An 18,856-nucleotide genomic window follows, 5' to 3' on the forward strand; every position below is an offset into this window, starting at 1 on the left:
ATAATGAGTTAATCTTGAACATAATGAACATTTATTATTACTATTATTAGATTATGCTCAATATTCTTTCTGAAACAAAGGAAATTAATGAAATCGCCGAGATAACGGCGAGGAGTTTCATGCGGTGCCCAAATAAAGTCTCCCATCGTTAATACCAAAATTAATTACATTCAGGGTTTTTAAGGATAATCAACTCTGACTTAAGTATATTTTTTAATAAAAAATACAAATGTTTAAGCGTCTTTAAAGAAATTGAAAACATGTCTGGAGAATAAACGAACGAATGGACGACTGTGAAACGTTGTCCGTCGTTTTTTAATTTATTTTTGAATTAATACTTTCGGCAACTGTACCCACGCACCCATACATACAAAAATGTAATGATGAGCAGCCAAGGTTAGTTAGTTTAAGGTTTTTGGAACGTACACTATTTTGGTCATAGTGCGCTAGTTCATATGGTATAATAATTTGTGTGGCATAATAGTTCGAGTGGTTTTTATTGAGCATTGTGCTGTAAAAATTGTGGAGGCTGTCTGCACGTTGAGTGAGTTAAAAAATCCGGAAATAACACACTGTAAAAATCCAACTTATCCGTGAGATCCGCTAACTACAGCTCCCACTGAAGAGGTCTTTAAGAAATCTAGTCACAAATTTGAACCAGACCCCTCGAAATTAGTAGTAGGTCACAAAACCACTATACCATCACGGAGGACGCAATATACATTCCGGCGTTCATATTAAAGAGGTATATCGAAAGCGGCACTATGATTATTTATAATAAACACCCTTTATACAGTGATCGTTCATAATGAACAGTGGTGGCGTATTATAAACGATAGTTAATGTGTTTATTAATAAACCCCAATGGAGTTAAAACCGAGGCGTCAATATATTCTGACTTTCAACGCGCCTATTCTGTGCCTGCTTTTGCGAAATGAAAAACCTGCGTAACTGACAGAATATATGAACAATGTAACCCTCTACCAAGAGAGACTTAATTTTCCCATGAGGTAAAAAGCCCATAAAGGTTCCTTTTGTGCAGACATGTTTCGAAAATGACGTTTTCCAAAAGATGTCAGAACAACGGTCGTAGCTACTGTACTAGCCAAAAGGGGTAGCAGATATGTCAGGTCTATAGATGTTACTTGCATCTTTCATTATACTCTACTTTATATGTTTAACAATTATTTATTTTCAAAAGTTGTCAAATTATGTATAACATCTTTAATAGTTTGATTCGCTTCACCCTAATTCATAGTTCACATTACCTCGAATGCTGAAAATGCACACCTTGTCGTATAACTCAAACACAAGAGCTGTTATAACTGTACTCATACAAGCAAAATATGAATAAGGATTCTGACTTTTCATAATAAGTTTCGAAATTAATTCGCAACTATCGCTCAGAATTTATTTTTAATGATACTAAATGTTAAAATAAATCATACTTAGCTCTAAATAAACATTTGAACATCCAGATCATTCCTCGATTTTTTTTGTATCAATTACTGGTCGTAAATACGTTTACTTCTACACAGAGAATATGACAGAGGGTGGGGTTCTATTCCAACTAGTGGAGTAGAACTCTAGAAATTCTCGAAAACCCTTTGAGATCACGTCATCAGAAAAATTGAAACCGTGTTTTGTTACGGCTTTAGTATGGTACAAATTCAGTTATGCATTTTCAGTCTTCTTACACACTTCGAGGAAAAGGCCTGTGCTCCAGTTGGAAGGAACTTTTATGGACTTTTTATGCCGTCTCCGAGTTGAATGATCTCTAGTGAGGGATGTTGGTTTCCCCCTCCGCCAAACGCGAGTTTTTCATCCAAATTCAGAGTATAAAAAATGTTTATACTACGGGACAACTACATGATCAGAGGAGGAGTTCACAAGATAGGAAGAATACAAGACACAGCACCGTATTCAGCAGTCATGGACTCAGCAGTCACCCGTGACTGCTGAATACGTATAAGTACACGTACCTTGAGTGACCCACTCAAGGTACGTGTACTTATGCACCCTTATACCGGATCACTCGGCTACCGATCTGAGCAATGCTTCGCACGATAAAATGGCAAAGAGGCCATATCACAGGATTCAGAAATGTTTACTTAAGGCGGTGATTTTTCAGAAAATATATACTAACGTCTTATGACTTTAGTTTCCTTGCATAAATCAAAATTACGAAAAACTTTTTCATTTTATTTAAAACTTTTTTATTTTATTTTAATTAAAATGTAAGCCTTTTAAATTTAAATTGGAAATTTCATAATTTTATAATGTAAGTTTCTTTTTAGTCAGCTGATTATTTGCAGTGATTTTTAGATGAAATTAAGGTAAACGTCCCTATTAATGCAGAGAATTCACTCTTGTTTTGAGTGATCCTGCTTTAGCTGTTTCGTGTAAACTACAAAGGATAAGGTTCGAGCCCGTCACCACCAAATACGGAGGATGCGGAAAGGTCAGGGAATGACCACCGCATATCCCCGGAGCAATATGGCCTTAGTTGCTAATTCTCCTAAAAACCAAATAACAATAACAACAACAAAGGACAATTTCACTGAGAAACAAATGTATGCTGCAGTGAAGCAACATCTACAGGGATGCGTTGCATCCTGAGGTGGTTCAAAACGCCAGCATTTTATAGCAGTCTACATTAACCATGAATTTCGCTGATGTACTAAAATTACGGTATATTAGAGCATACTCTGAGGCATACACGTATTATCTGTAACCCTTTATAAACCGAAATGAATTTTTATACATAAATCAAGTAAATGATGGAAGTGCAAATGAGAAAATACAGTACACGTTTAAAAATGAAATGAGCACCATATTCGCTCATTTGCATTTCAAAAATTCAAACATAATTTATTCTGATATACAATTATGGCTAATTTTAAATCAGTCTGACCGTGTCGCCCATATAGATTGCATCCGGATACCGAGAACGTATACTGAGTTGGCTTTGCGTTAGAAACATCCCCTTGAAGGAATGGAGTCGTCCGTGACGCTGATATAGGCCCAAAGTCGGGAATGCATGGTATAAGACTGTAGTTAGCAGAGATCAGTTTTTGAGTGTCTGCGAAGAAGAATGGGTTGGCGTGATCTTTCCGACTTCGAGCGTGGAATGATTATGCGGGCAAGACATGCAGCTGCAACGAACAATAATATTCTCCTTCGCAGAATGTACAGAAAAATTAAAACCACAACTCGCAGCCATTATTGCCCGCAATCCGGGTTTAGTCATCACTAGAATTGATTCCCTTTGCTGCCCACATCTGGGTGGGGGCAACTGTTGAGGGCACCTTTGGCCGCATCACATTTCTCATGGCGTATTTCCCATTTGTCACCGATACACAGCCACACATTGCTCGTCTTGAGCGAGCCCTTGACCTCCTTGGAAATGCAGATGTTATCATAGCTGCTGACTCAAATGCTCGATCAACCCAATGGCATAATGCCACCACCGATGTCAGAGGAGACCTACTAGAGGAATTCATCCCCGCTCGTGGACTTGTAATAGTCAACTTACCGTAACTACGGACAGCTTGGAAAATCTGCATATTACACTATTAACTCCCTCTCTTTTCAACGGACTAAGGCACTGGCAAGTACACGACGCTGCCACCACTAGTGACCATCGACTAATAACATACAGCATTGAAAACAGTACATATACTCGTTTGATGTATGGTCACGATACCATCAGATTCTCCACTAGACCTGCCAAATTGGATGCCTTTGAGAACATTATTCGAGATGCTCTTCACGAACATTCAGCTGAGCGGTTTCAAACCATAAATAGCCACCTGAAAACCAATTTCCTGCAAGACTTGCTCGATAAAGCATCACGTGCCTCGATGAAAAAATGTACCCGACCCCCAAAATCAGTTCCCTGGTGGTCAGAAGAATTAACAGATCTCCGCTCTTCTCTCCAGCGTGCAAGGAAAGAGTTACAAAGAAAACGAAGAACACACCCACCTCAAACAGTAACAGTAGCACAGTACAAGGAAAGATACAATGCAATCCGGAGAGAATACACGAACAAAATTTATCATACCAAACAAAGTTCCTGGGGTTCCCTGGTGGAGACGAAAGGCACTAAAAACCTTTGGAGTTTGGTTCACAAGCTCATAAGGAACAAAGTAGGGGTCCGCAGATATCAAATTCTATTGGTTTTGAGGCCTCCTCGGTGACTCTGTTCTGGGAAGAGACAATGAAAAATATTCTATATGGAATAATCTACCTAGACAATCCTGATTTTAACACCGAAGTACACAGAAATGTCATCACTGAGAATCAAGGCTACTTGCCTTCGGCCACAGAAGAAATCTTCGCTGACAATGAGGCATTAGCCATAAATAAAATCAAAAATGGAAAAGCTCCCGGACTGGATCTCATCAAAGGGGAGTCCGTCAAACACCTTTGGTCTACTGCACCCGATGTTCTAGTTCAACTATTCAACACTTGTCTTAATGAAGGCTCCTTTCCTTGGAAACATGCCAACTTCAGGCTTTTACCCAAAGATCCAAATTGTCCCAAAGCGTACCCAAAGACGGCAGCCAAAGCATACCGTCCAATTGCTCTATTACCAATATTAGGAAAAGTATTTAAGAGGTTACTTCTCACCCGTCTTCATTCTGTCTATGAAACCAAAGGACTCGCCTCCTCACCCAAGTTTGACTTCAAGCAGGGGTGCTCAACGATTGATGCATTACTGAAAACCACTCAACTAGCAGATAATTCTGACGCCTGTTACGCACTGCGCTTTTTATAGATTTTAAGGGAGCTTTTGACAGGGATCCCTGGCCACCGTCTGGTGGTCAGGGATCCTGCGGCGAGCCAGAATATCTGGCTGCTCCTTCAACACCTTCAAATGTCTTACAGATTACTTCTCTAACATAAAAGTTACCATGAAAACAAAATTTCACCAGAGGCTGCCCGCAGGGCTCTGTTCTGGGGCCAGCTGTTTGAAATATGATTCTGGATGATTGGCTCCTGTAGGACTTCTCCCAAACTACACAGCTCTCATATGCAGATGATCTGGTTATCGTTGTTGAGGGCCCTACTCGTGCAGCTACTGAGACCAGAGCCAACGCAGCCTTGAATGCCCTGCCGGTTTATGCTGAAAAGAATAAGCTGGAAATCTCTACAGATAAAAGTAGAACCCTACTTCTCAAAGGACGTCTTGACATCAACAGACCAGCAACCATTCGTTATAAAAGACAAGCACTCAAGAATCAACGTTCATTCAAATATTTAGGTTTTATCCTAAATGATCGCAGAACTCTCATGCCACATCTAAAGTCCATCAAAGAGAAAGCCAAAAATTATATCAATATGCTTGCTCGCTTCACCCGCAAAGACTGGGGTCTTAGGGGACCTGCACTCCACCTTCTGTATTCAGCTGTTTTTGTACCGTTCGTAACATATGGCGCTGCCGTATGGTTCCATCGTTTGTCCATCATCAGCACTAGAAACGTTATTCTGCAGTTACAACGGTTGATGTTATTAAAATGACTCGGGCTTGTAGAACGACTTCGACAGCAGCACTACAAGTATTAACAGGTTGTATCTCCCTTGACCTCCAAGCGGCCTTCACAGCGCTTTCACATGCCATCAGAAAGAACAAAGAAACTGAACTCCTGGGGATAAAATCTATTGTAGATGTAGATCCGAAACAAGACTCTTGTGTACTTAGCAAGAACTTGTTTCCCTCTGGAAAATTCGTTGGGATGATTCCACCAAAGGCAATACTACCAAGCTATTTCTACCTAGTGTCTCCTACTCCAACAAACAAAGACTTGGCTGGTTCTTAAATTTGCATACTACCTTTCAGGACATGGGTCATTCAAAAAGCTACTTCAGGATTTTGGGCTTGTAAACGATGCCCATTGTGTATGTGGAGAACTGGAGGATTGGCACCACGTAATGCACTCGTGTAACATCTACCTGGACCTACATAATCAACTGTTACTGAATATAAATGTAACTACACTTAGTCTGGAGAGCAACCTGTTAAAATCAAAAGTTTTTAGCTTTTTGGAGGTATGCCTCAGCAGTTTTCAAGAGGCGTTGGCGTCATCTCCCCACTTCTGATCCTACAACATAGACATCCAGACCAGACATTCCTGAAACCGCTATGATCTCTCTCTCCTCGTCCCTTCTCTGCCCTCATAACTGGCCACAATCAGAACTGAATGAACACTCAACTGGACATTCTCCTTGTAGGAATGACGGCACTGAACTGAAAGCAATCAAACACACACACATACACTCCCCATTGCACCTACCCAACTTTGCAGACCTCCCTTGTTTTGCAAGCTGTCTTCCTTTCCCTGGCCTTCGGTGGGCTCCCAGACCAGGAGTGATTCCTACTTCTCCTTTCCCATCCCTTCTTTCTTCTGGAGGATGCCTTCTTTCCTCATTCTCCTCCTTTTGCCTACTTTGACTCCTCCATTTGTACTATCTTCCCCACTCTCTCGACTTTTTTAAATTTTTTTTTATTATTTGGTCTCCATCCAGAAAGCTCAGGCGACCCTGGCAGAGATTAGCCAGAGTATGATAGGCAGCCTGGCTCACCTCCTAGTGGTGATGGCGGGTAACGTAGGGTCCCACTAGGGGCCTGCGGCCAAGTAGCCAGAGACACAACAACAGAACATAACACAATACTGCATAAACCAAACATTACACTTTTTTCTGGCTTATGCAGTTGTTCTACATTCCATCACAGAGTACACACGGCGCAGATGTGGGAAACCACAGGTGGCACCTAACCGTAAATACTATGCCACTTCCTCCCGCCATAGAAGAGATAATGGGCTTTATTTAGAATAATTTACCGAATAGTGTGGCCAGCGAGATCCTCAGAACTAAATCTTTCAACCTTTTCCGGAATACCCTAGGAGGAGAAATTTAGACAGTAACACACACTTTGTTTAAAACTGGCCTGTATGCAAGACAACCTGTGTAAAGAACGTTTGATAGATACTACTCATCTTCATTGTGACTGACATAACTTACTTTTAATCATAAAATATCATCTTAATAATAAGCTCCGTTAGTTTATTTAGCTGTGAAATAATTATTGAATTATTGGCTGAATAACTTATTACTGATTTTTTTATAATTTGTGTGAAACGAGGAATTGTTAAATAATGCATTTGTTTTTTAAAATAAAAATATAAGAAGTCGTTATTTATGGCTATATAAGTATAGATGTCAGAAATTCCCTCCTCTTTAAAAACGATGTCTAAACGAACGCTTTGTGAATATACTATGGACACAAGACCCGATTAATTATTCTGTTTAATTATTTCAACTGGTATATGCTGTATTCTGATGTAGCCCTTGTCTGTGGTTTCTTTTATTTTCAAGCTATAGTCTAGTACGCTTATTTTAAAAACTTTTGTACTTGCTGTATCGGTGCATATCTGAAACAAGGTATCTTAATTCAAAGCATTCAGTTCGCTGGTATTAAGAATTAGAGAATTTCAAAGAATTTAGTGGATTTCAAAAAAAAAGAAAAAAAAGGAAGATTATTATACAAATACTACAAGCTCTTTTTATACCGAAATATTGGTAGATGTTATGTATGTAGCAAAAACATAAAACCTTCAATTGCTGCCAAAATATTAACAAAATATCACACTAGTTTCTAGAGTAATCCCTAATGGCATATCGTTGGATTCAGTACCCAAAATGCATATAAGAAATAGCTAAATATAAATGAAAATTTAAGGACAAACAAAATCGTTGTCAACAAGATAATTGCTAAGACAAATATTATGATCACAGAGGGAAAAAATCTAACAAAACATTATCTTATGATTCCATTAAACTAAGGAAGTAACATAACACGAAATAATAATTACAAATTATGCTTCTCAAAGTCAATAATTTAATAACAGTATTTGTAACTTGAAATTTAAAAGTACAGAACAATTAATTGTACATCTTGCCATTAATTAACTCGCCTACCCCTAAACAATAACAGCAATGCCATCCTGTACCAGAAAAGTTTGTGAAAACCTGATTGCTTGAAATATTAATTATTCGGTTGATAAAATCTTTATAATTGTTTTAGAACTTTATGGAAATTGCCCGTTACTCCTATTTTTCGAAGCCAATCATGCGGTGAACGCCTAACGTTCTGCTTTTTTATGGGGTTGGATTGAACATTCAGTGAATTATAAATGAAACAAAAATGTTTATATTTTAATCAATGGAAAAACGCTCAATTAATTCTTCTGTACTTTTAAATTTCAAATTATTATAAATGCTGTGTTATTAAATTGTTGAATGTGAGAAGCATAATTTTGAATTATTATTTCTTGTTACGTTATTTCCTTGGTTTGATGGAATCATAAAATAATGTTTTGTTGGTCTTTTTTCCATATGTGGTTATAATGTTTGTCTTAGAATGACCTTGTTGACGAGGATTTTGTTTGTCCTTAACAAGTTTTCATTGTTGTATTTTTCTTCGTTTGTGTAATAATAAAGTGTATTGTATTATTATTATTAGTGATATTTACTTTGTAAGGTTTAAAAGCAAGGACATGTGTCCTTATTATCTGTAGCTGCATGTATGCTTGACCTGAAAGATATTATACGAGTAGTTTATATTCACATAGTTTTAGAGGGTATCACACTCGAAAATTCAGTTTCGTATCTAATTTCGTCCATTATGTACCGCATACTTTGTTTTTATTTACTAGTACTATAACATTTATTGTATTTGAGCTATACATACATATTTTAGAAGACTTTATCTTAATGAAGCATTCTAAAATTATGTATATATAGCTAACGAAGTTCCGTTGCTTTAATAGCCACAGTTCATAAGTTTCGCCCGACGTCTACGTTCTTATCTGTTCATCTTAGCTTGTTGTGCAGAGCCTCTTGAAATCTGGTATTTATTTTCTCGGTATCCTCGAAGTCATAGTGATATACTTGTTCATATTTCAATTAGTTTCAAATTTCTGTAGGCTTTCTGCGTCAATGATCAATTATTAATCAGATCTATCGTTTATTTTAGGGCTGTTTATTTTAAAAAGTTAACTAATTCCGCTTTCTTGTGTTTCTTATTCTGGATTATCCTATATAATATGAGTGCATGTCTTTTTTTACACAGCCATGCTGGAGTCAGTTCCAAAAGAATATCTAAATGTCAGTTTATTTTATTTCATAATGTAAACTTTGCTAAACATTTCATTAGTTGCCGTCTGACTTTCGTGTATGTTAGATGTGCTAAACGTGAACTGCGCTTTTCTTTATTACCCTTACGCATTTTTTTTAACTAGTTCACCCCAACAGGAAAAATGATAAGCTACTTCAACTCCAATATATGCTTAAACTACACATTGCAGGAATCTTCCCAGGTAGTTGTTTTCCATTAGTTCCCAAGTAATCTTCCCAGTGAGTTGCATCCACGTCGTTGGCGCCTCCGTAGCCAGGTGGGCAGGAGTAGCAGTGCGTAGCACACGCTTCTTGATTAGACCGGGGTTTGAACCCGTGAGCCACCAAATATGGAGGATGCGGAAAAGTCAGGGAATGACCACCGCATATCCCCGGAGCAATATGGCCTTAGTTGCTAATGCTCCTAAAAATCAAATAACAACAGCATCCACGTCTCGGCACACCGTGTGCCATAGGTCGGGATTCGATTCCATTTTCTAATTGAGGTTGAAAAATTCTTCTGGTCGGGACGAAAAGAACTACTTTTTTTTTTTTTTCTTTTGACACACTGTGCTCGAGTTAGTCAGTTTATAATGAGAGTCGCATGTTTTTATTTTTTTATTTCTGGAAACTCCGGCTTCTCTCCAATAAAACAGACAAACCGATCATAGAATATACGCAGTTACAGACGCGATAAGGGTAATGTTGCTTCAGGGCTTAGTTGCCCCAACGTAAATTCAAAAAAAAAAAAAAAAAAAAAAAAAAAAAATGGGGGAGAAAGAAAGAACACAGCGTTGTGTAATTTTTCCGAACTAATTATATATAATGCTTTTTGGATGGAGAAATATTTATCCCTGATTTAACTTTTGGAATAATATTTCTCTGCTTAGAAAATTCAGGATAATCGTAATGGCAGTTTAATGGTTTTAGTGCTGCTGTATAAGTCTCCTAAAGACTGAATACTAAACTAAAGAAAAGACAGCTATTAACTGTTAACTTTTTTTCAATTGCAAATAAAATTTTTAATATAAATTTTGTCTTTTAGCTGCTTAATATATTAATATTGTATTGCATACTTTTTCTTAGAGTATGAATTAAAATACATAATTTTTAAAGAACCAGTTATACACAATTTATTTATGCTTAATGCCATATGCAATAAGGAACAAAAACTAAATTGAACCTATTCGGAACCCATTCATCTTGCTAATAAATGGGGAATCCCATATAGTGACATCTGCAACACAGATTTTACACTGCTGCCCAATGGAAGAAAGTTATCAGGTCCTACGAATCAAAATTTATATTAGTTCGCGTTGACCATAGGACCAAACTATGGAGAAAACAACATGAAATGGTGCATCCAGAATGTGTTACCATGAAGGTTCTGATTCGTAAGTGGTGACTATGTAATGATTTGGAATGCCATTTGTTATGAAGGCCAATATTCTCAATACTTCTCCACAGTCCCGTGACTCCATTGGATGTGCATCCTATGATGATATCCATCTGTTCCACGGGAAATGAAATTCTTCCAGGACGACAATGCTACTGTCCACCAATCCAAAAAACAAAGATATTATTGAATGGATCGAAAAGTATAACTCCAAGACATGCTGTGTCCCCACCCCCTTCAGTATCCTGATCACCATCTTATTGAACGTATAGGAAATCCTGGAGAGAAGAATTAGGCAGCTTCTCCTGTTTTTATCTTTCGTTTGCGCGATGTAGTGTTGGAGGAATTGTCCTAAGTCTTATACAACGTTCTTATACAACGTTCAACCTCTTTACTAGAATAAAGTCACATATGACAGCATCTGTCAAAGCCCAGGGAGCTCCAACGTGTTATTAGCTATTATTCTTCATTTTTTATCTAGACAACTTGGTATTTTTCCTAGGTATTACTAAACTCCATTAAGGTGAAATCCGAAACTAAATGCCAAACTTAATCAAACGTTAAATGCGAGTCAAACAATGACTACTACTTTTATTTATAATAATAATAATAATAATAATACCAGTTGACTAAAGAAAGTGTACCATACTACAAGTACGAACCCCAGGCAGTACTAGAGACGCGAACCCACAAGCTGTACTGGGACCGCGCCATAATAACGGATAAGACTATCCCGCACAACAGACCGGACATAACCCTTGTGAACAAGATGGAAAAGGCTACCTACCTGATTGACATAGCGGTGCCCAACACCAGCAATGTCCAGAAAACCCATGAGAAAAAAATTAGGAAGTACACGAACCTGAAACATGAGATCAAGGAGATGTGGCATATGCAAGAAGTATCAACCATCCCGATGATCGTGTCAACCACCGTATGGTACCAAAGACTCTACATAGCAGCCTAGCAGCAATAGGTCTCCCAGAGAATACCTACAAGGAACTCCAGAAAGTCGCAATCCTGAACACCTGTAGGATAGTCAGAGATTTCCTTGATCAACAGTAACACCAGACATTACAACCACCCTGTGTGCTTGGTAGCAGTACCCGTCACGGAGTGGAATTCCCCAATCAGGGAGAAATAATATAAGAGCAATAATGATAATAATAATAATAAACAAGATGTTATAATTAAGATTATGTAAACAGACCCGTTAAGGAGTTCCATCCTTTTGTAAATAAGTCATATAATACAACAAAAAATTAGAATAATTACGAAATTGATATCTTCGTAATTTCATAAAAATATCAAATTATGAAGAAAAGGTGAAATTTAAAAAAATATATAAAATTCCTACTACTACTACTACTACTACTAATAATAATAATAATAATAATGGGTTTCTTCACGTGCATATAAGAATGGCATTATTAAAGGTGTGTTTAAAATTGTTTTCTAATTCTGTTGCTATTCAAGTAAGCGAAAATGTGAAAAATGGCTGATTTTAGTACAAATGTAAGCAGTTCAGAATATTGTGCCTAGTGCTTTCTAGTTCATTGATTAATTACATTAACAAGTTTGCTCTTAGAATCCATTCTTGTCTGTTAATCTAAGTCATTAGCCTCAGAAGGTAAGTTGATTTGATGAGTATAAAAAACTTGGGAGACACAAATGATTTACATTTCCTGATCATTCCTAACAGATGAATTTAAAAACTTGTGCTCGAAAATATATTTAAATCTCTCAGATAATTGCCTCAGCACATCTGAACTCTTTAAGAGTAATTACCTACCTAAAGATCAAATATAGCCTGCTGTTTAAGGTAAGTGTAAGTTTCCAGTAAAACACACATACGTATGTGTTTTATTGGAAATGGGGGTGGGGGTTATTGCAAATTGAATTACATTATATGAAAAAACAACATGCAACGATAACACATCAGTCGAGATCATGATTTCGCCTGGCACCCAACTTATTATTCAACTTTTCATTTACTTTCAGTGCTTGAAATTGAAGGATTTAATATGTCATAAATAAAATATGAGTACGAGTAATTGACTAAGTTATATATTCTATTTGACTGCATTTGAAATGAAATCGGAATTTACTTAATCATTAATTAGTCTACTTTCGTGTATTGAGATTGCATTAGCTTTTGATTTATCATAAATAATGTTAATTAAATACAAATGATTATTTTCCGATTGTCTCTTATAAAACATTAGAGCGGCATCAATCAATGAAACTGGCAGACTGTTCGGCCTTTTGTAAGCAATACTGCTTTTGGGTTCCTGCACGACCTCCATTTTGTGATTAATGGGTGACAATCTCGGTTTTTATTGCTATCTTTCGGATTAGCAGTGTTTTTTTTTTTAATTATGCGGTTCTTTACTCTTTCGAAATATAGAAGGTAATATTTTATTATAATCTTAAGATAAAGGTGAACAACATGCCCCTGAGTTATTCAGTTGAGTTTTAAATAATTTTTAAATTATAAATAGTAAACGTAGTTCCTGCACAATTAAATTAAGAAGGAAAGGTGTGTAGCGTGATCGACAGAAGTGAGAATAATTTTTATATTATTTCAGGCCCTACTCACCAACCGAGAGAGGATGGCATGAGCAGGATAGAGGCAGCACATGATCTTTAAAAGCGTTTCCCGGGTATGCTGAGAAGGGTGCTCAGAATTTCTCGGTACGGAGACAGCAAACGGCGTAACGAACCCATGATACGGTTAACTTGTCTGAAGTCGCGAGGAGTTCGCCTAGTAAAACACGTGGGTCAAACATACACACTAGTGGGTGACAGATTGGAAGGAAAGACAAAAAAAAAAATTGCTGTAACAACTTTTGGATTGTTTGCTTACCGTTTGGCAAGGGACGAAATATCGTGGTGACCCGCGACGTGTCTAAATGACATGGGAGGCAACATTGCACTCAAGATGATACGAAATAGGTCAACCGTCATATCACCCACGACAGCAGGTAACCCAACCCCTCACAAACCCTATCTACAAAGTTTATTTGGGAGTGTTTATATGTTCCTTAACATCAGCCAGACGAACGAACTAAATTAAGGAATTTCCGAGTGAACAACTCATTCCGTTCAAATTGGCTACATTTTCAGCGATGCGTAGCAAACAGGGGGCTGGGGGATGTGAACTCCATGTGCCTTAAATATCTTTCTTCCGGGCAGCCATGTGACTGACGTTAACAACCGCAGAGTGATCTTTCCACTTTTCCGTTTTAAAATATTTCTTATATGTGTAGTGCTGACATCTGACGGGAAACTTGAAAACAATACTAAGAATGCCTGGCAAAAGCTGCCAGCCTATCATTAGTGAATTTCTTACATGTCTGTGGTTAATTGCCTCGAACACAAATGGAAAACTAATGACACTTAGCAAAGAGAGCATTGGCAAGAAGAATAAGATTGGCAGAAAAATAAGAGAGAAACAGAAAAATATACGAAGTGAGAGGAAAAGTTATTAAAAAACAACACGTTCACTTTTTCAAGTTCAAATTTTTATCTCCTTCCATTTGTTCAAATGGCGTGAAGGCGATTTATGAAACTTTCGTTCTCTCTTCCGTATTAATTTACCATTATTATATTTAATCATTTTTACATCATTGGTATCTTATTTTTTTTATGAACGCTGTTCTTGGAAAGAAAGAATTGACGTTACTGGGTCCTGTTTCCCTATATCGATACACACACACTCAAAGGTATCTTTTTTATATAAAAGCAAACTTGTAACTTTTTATAGGTGATTTTTCTCACGTTCCTGATATCTCTGTAAAATATAAGGGACCATTGTACTCTGTCTAATGTAACGATCCTCCACCAAATATTAAAAATTATTATCAAACATTAATAAAATTGCAAATACAACACTGCACAGGTTTTTAACAGCGTAGTGATTTCTCGTTATTCCTAAATACCGCTTTATAATATGGAGCAGAATGCAATGCAGAAGTTTTTATAGTGCACAGTGCTATTTCTGATTAGACTTCTGTTTTGCATCTTATAGCGATCCTATTTCTAATATCATCCAGTCCGTCATTCAAATTATCTAACGTGTTATTATCATCCTGGTTCTTCCGCTTCATTTATGAAATGTCCCAATTCTCCCATATAAATCTCATCATAATGCTGCATCTAAACATTTTCCATTTAAAAATGAACTCTCGATATTTGAATTCTATACAGTCTTGCATGTCAGTTTTATGAATTTTATTCTTCAAGGACATTCTTTCTTCAATATCTATATTTCCGATCTAAAAGTAAGTTTTAACTTGGGTATTGGATTGCGTTGTTCAGATAAGCTCAAATGGAACAGGCTATGCTGCTTCAATATACTGTCTGTAAATTTCACGTTGTCTGAAGATCGGGTTTTCTGCTTTCCTGATATAAAAATAAACTATTTCCCTCTGATATCAATTCGGCACCTGATAAGTTAATTCGCTAGTAAAAGTTTGGGAATCCAGTTACATACAATTTCATTAGATAGACACAAATCGTTACATGCTAATCCACAAAAACTCTGTGTATGGAGAAAATTCAGTATTCGTATTCCTGTTTATTCGTGCTGGGAGTTTCAGACTTTGAGGTTGAATAGATAAGTTTCTCGGAGATCAAGTGAACTAGCGGCAGTACTGAATACGAAGTTTAATTTCTGTATGTGCAAATCATAGTTTCCTTGGAAACTAGCTATTCGTGCATGCATATATGCTTTACTTCCTTCATATACAGGGTGTTTCAGTTAAACGTTTCAGAACTTCTAAGAGGGGTAGGGTACATCCTGACAACTCAAATCATATAGCAATGTGGGGTCGGAAATGCTTTCCTGAAGCGGTGTTGTACACAGAAGCACCATAAAGAAAAGAGACCGTAAGTGAGAAATCGTTTTAATAATACATGAAAAGAAGCAAAAGGTACATGGATTAAAGTAAGTGTTCGAAGTTTCTTCCACGGGCTACAATGCACGCCTCACATTTCCGACGCATGGACATCCGAACATTCTGGAATACTCCAGGCGAATTTCGAATTTCTTGAACAAGAACGCCAGTTAGTAGGATGGATGATTACACGAACGCAGAGTTAGCCAAATGCATTTGGCGTACGGGGCTGCAAATTGTAGTGGGCCAGCCGCACAGCGTTTGTACGCGGAACGATATCCGACGAGGCGTATTCCCAGTCATAATTTCTTTGCAAGACTGCACCAGAGGTTAGCTGAGAGAGGTTCATTTGAAAGAGCTGACAGGGACAGGGTAAGAACAGCACGGACTCCAGCCGTCGAACAGAATGTGCTGCAGCATGTACAGGGGAATCCAAGAACGAGTACACGAAGTCTAGCAAACGCAGTCGGGGTTTCCCATTGCAGCGTCTGGAGGATTCTCCGAGAACAAGACATGCATCCGTTTCACGTGCAGCGTGTCCAGACACAGCAACCGGAGGATTATGCACCTCGTATTGCTTTCGCACAGTGGTACCTTGGAAAATGTGCTACAAATCCCCTTTTTCCTGCTGAAGTGTTGTTTTCCGATGAGGCATCCTTCACAAGGGAAGGAATTTTCAACACGCATAACGACCATATCTGGGCGGTCGAGAACCCGCATGCAATACGACGTCGTGCAGCACAGATTCGATTTTCGGTCACTGTATGGGCCGGTATTATGGGAGATCACCTCATCGGACCTTACCTGTTACCGTGTCGTCTAACCGGACCTATCTACTTGATCTTTCTGCAGCAAGTATTGCCACAACTTTTGAGAGATGAACAGATTTCTACATCGACGCAACAGACAATGTGGTTCCAACACGATGGAGCCCCTGCCCATTATAGCGGAGATGTTCGTAACTACCTGGATGTCACATTTGGTCAACAGTGGATCGGACGTGGTGGTCCCGTGCGTTGGCCTGCTCGGTCACCCGACCTATCATGTCTTGATTTTTATTTCTGGGGTCATATGAAATCGCTAGTTTATGACACCCCTGTTGACAATGCTGAGGAGCTGGTTGCAAGAATCGCAGTAGCTGCCGAAGAAATTCGAAATTCGCCTGGAGTATTCCAGAATGTTCGGATGTCCATGCGTCGGAGATGTGAGCGTGCATTGTAGCCCGTGGAAGAAACTTCGAACACTTACTTTAATCCATGTACTTTTTGCTTCTTTTCATGTATTATTAAAACGATTTCTCACTTACGGTCTCTTTTCTTTATGGTGCTTCTGGGTACAACACCGCTTCAGGAAAGCATTTCCGACCCCACATTGCTATATGATTTCGAGTTGTCAGGATGTACCCTACCCCTCTTAGAAGTTCTGAAACGTTTAACTGAAACACCCTGTATACTTTTAAAATATGAATAACATACTGTGTGATATATTTTCGTCATATGTTATATACATGCAATGAAGGAAATTTTATATATAATGATGTTTAAAAATTTCACAGAAATGTAGGAGTATATTCTAAAACTAAAAATAAGAAAAAGTTCATATAAACATGTGTGTCTGAAAAATCTTTATTTCCAAGATATTACACATTAATCAACTCACAAAACCGTGTAAAATGCAAGATATTTTTATGTTCAAATTTATGTCATAATATGGGTACAGAATATGCGTACCAACAACGAGAATAGTATTGACCCTGCCTGCTTGGATCAAATCATACCAGTTACTCAGTTGTGATTAACAAATGTGGTAGAAAACATAATAGTATTATCACCGTGTTCTGTTACTTGAGGTTTGAGTTCTAAGACGATTGTCGTTGTTTTACAGTACAATATTTGTTAATAGCATTAGTATTATTCGTATTAGTAATGACAAGAAAGCAAGCTTATACAGCAAAGAGCCGAATAAAACCCACAGAACTTAAAACTTATATTATGAGAACTAATACAAACCTGTTTACTTTTGCTGAGTTCACCGATATGGTTTAATTAATGGTGAGGTTTATTTAATTTATGGCAGCCGCTATTCTCTGCTACCTCTCAAAATTTCTAACTTGACGAATGCCAAATCTTAAAATATTGTCTGATGTGGAGACTTAAAGACGCAACTTAAAGAAACAGATACGCTGAAACCATTACGAGTAAACACTAGTAGAGGGAAACTTTGATGAACTGAAAATGTTGAAGAGCAGATATTCGTGTTGTATTTTCTACCAAGAATACCAGAATGTCGCGTAATTGTGTCATCTGCATGCGTATGGAGATTTTTTTTTTTTTTTTTTTTATTCATTTTATGGTATGTCTTTATAAAAAAAAATCATATTAGAGACACCTGAGAATTACCTTACCAACACGTGTGTATCATGTCAGTAAATTTTGTGTTTTCTAGTCGGTTTGCTTGTTGCTTGTTGTGCTGGAGGAAACTCCCGAGTTTCCAGGGGTTGGGGGAACCTTGCTATTCTCGTCTGAGACGAACTAACTCAACTACGGAATGAAAAAAGCCCATAAGTTCCTCGTGTTGGCTTAAGTCGAACCGAGTCGTGTGGGGGGGGGGACGAGAGACAGTGATTATAACCATTGTTCTCCCCGTGCAGACGGTATGTCTGTACAAGAACTGTTGTCACTAGATATTAATAAACAAACTTTTGTCAGCTGTTCATTTTGCAATGAACACGTGATAATCAATTTCTCAACCATATTCTGTAACGAGAATGAGACCTCGCTTTACAAGAAATAGAATTCTCACATTTCACAAGAAATCATCAACTCTCGAAATATTCATACCTGGTCATAGAAAACCCTCACACGATTGCTTATACTCATTATCAACATACTTTTTGCTGTGATTGTTAGTGTGGTGTTCTTGGGTACACTACACAAAGATCTAAATGGCATACACACATTTTCTGTGGGACAATTTATGGAAGACATACCCCTTGAAAATAGGCAAAGGATGGGGATGGGATTATGTGTAACATATTGTGTACGATGGGGATTACGTACGACTCACTTTGACCATGATGTTTTTGAGTTTTTAAATACGATAATACGATTTTAAACACGTGTACATTGCAACAGCTTGGTGAACGGATCTGTACAGTGGCCACAACTATAATCGGACCTCACATTTTTGTGGGGTAACGGAATATCTGAATAAATAGGAAAGTGCTGATTTCCTGTTTGAGCTTATTCAGTGAAAAGGGATATTTAGAATTTAAGAATCTAGTATAAGTCTAAGCGATTTTGGCATATTCAGAAAAACTGCTCTTCCTTGCTCTTCATTTAGTGATTCTAATACTAAATACTATGCCTCAAGCCCGAATGTT

General features: G+C 37.7%; 2 protein-coding genes across 3 annotated transcripts in view; one reads left to right on the plus strand and one right to left on the minus strand.

The window, feature by feature from the left end:
- The window catches only part of LOC150081555 (four and a half LIM domains protein 2-like), a 337,841-nt gene that overhangs the window by 222,830 nt on the left and 96,155 nt on the right, over positions 1-18,856 (minus strand). Inside the window, exon 1 of one of the 2 annotated variants that reach the window (XM_090380116.1) lies at positions 13,176-13,232. The exons of the other annotated variant lie outside the window; for it this stretch is intronic. Coding sequence (XP_090236242.1) covers positions 13,176-13,217 — 42 coding nt within the window. The 5' untranslated portion in view covers positions 13,218-13,232. Of the gene's footprint in view, positions 1-13,175; positions 13,233-18,856 lie in introns of those variants that run through there. 2 annotated transcript variants of the gene reach the window in all.
- Positions 1-18,856, plus strand: part of Eaf6 (chromatin modification-related protein EAF6/MEAF6) — a 425,780-nt gene that overhangs the window by 130,461 nt on the left and 276,463 nt on the right. The window lies entirely within an intron of this gene.

Source organism: Mastigoproctus giganteus, chromosome 8 (assembly GCF_048544385.1).
Source record: "Mastigoproctus giganteus isolate SK-2022 chromosome 8, ASM4854438v1, whole genome shotgun sequence".
In the NCBI taxonomy this organism is placed as follows: domain Eukaryota; kingdom Metazoa; phylum Arthropoda; class Arachnida; order Uropygi; family Thelyphonidae; genus Mastigoproctus; species Mastigoproctus giganteus.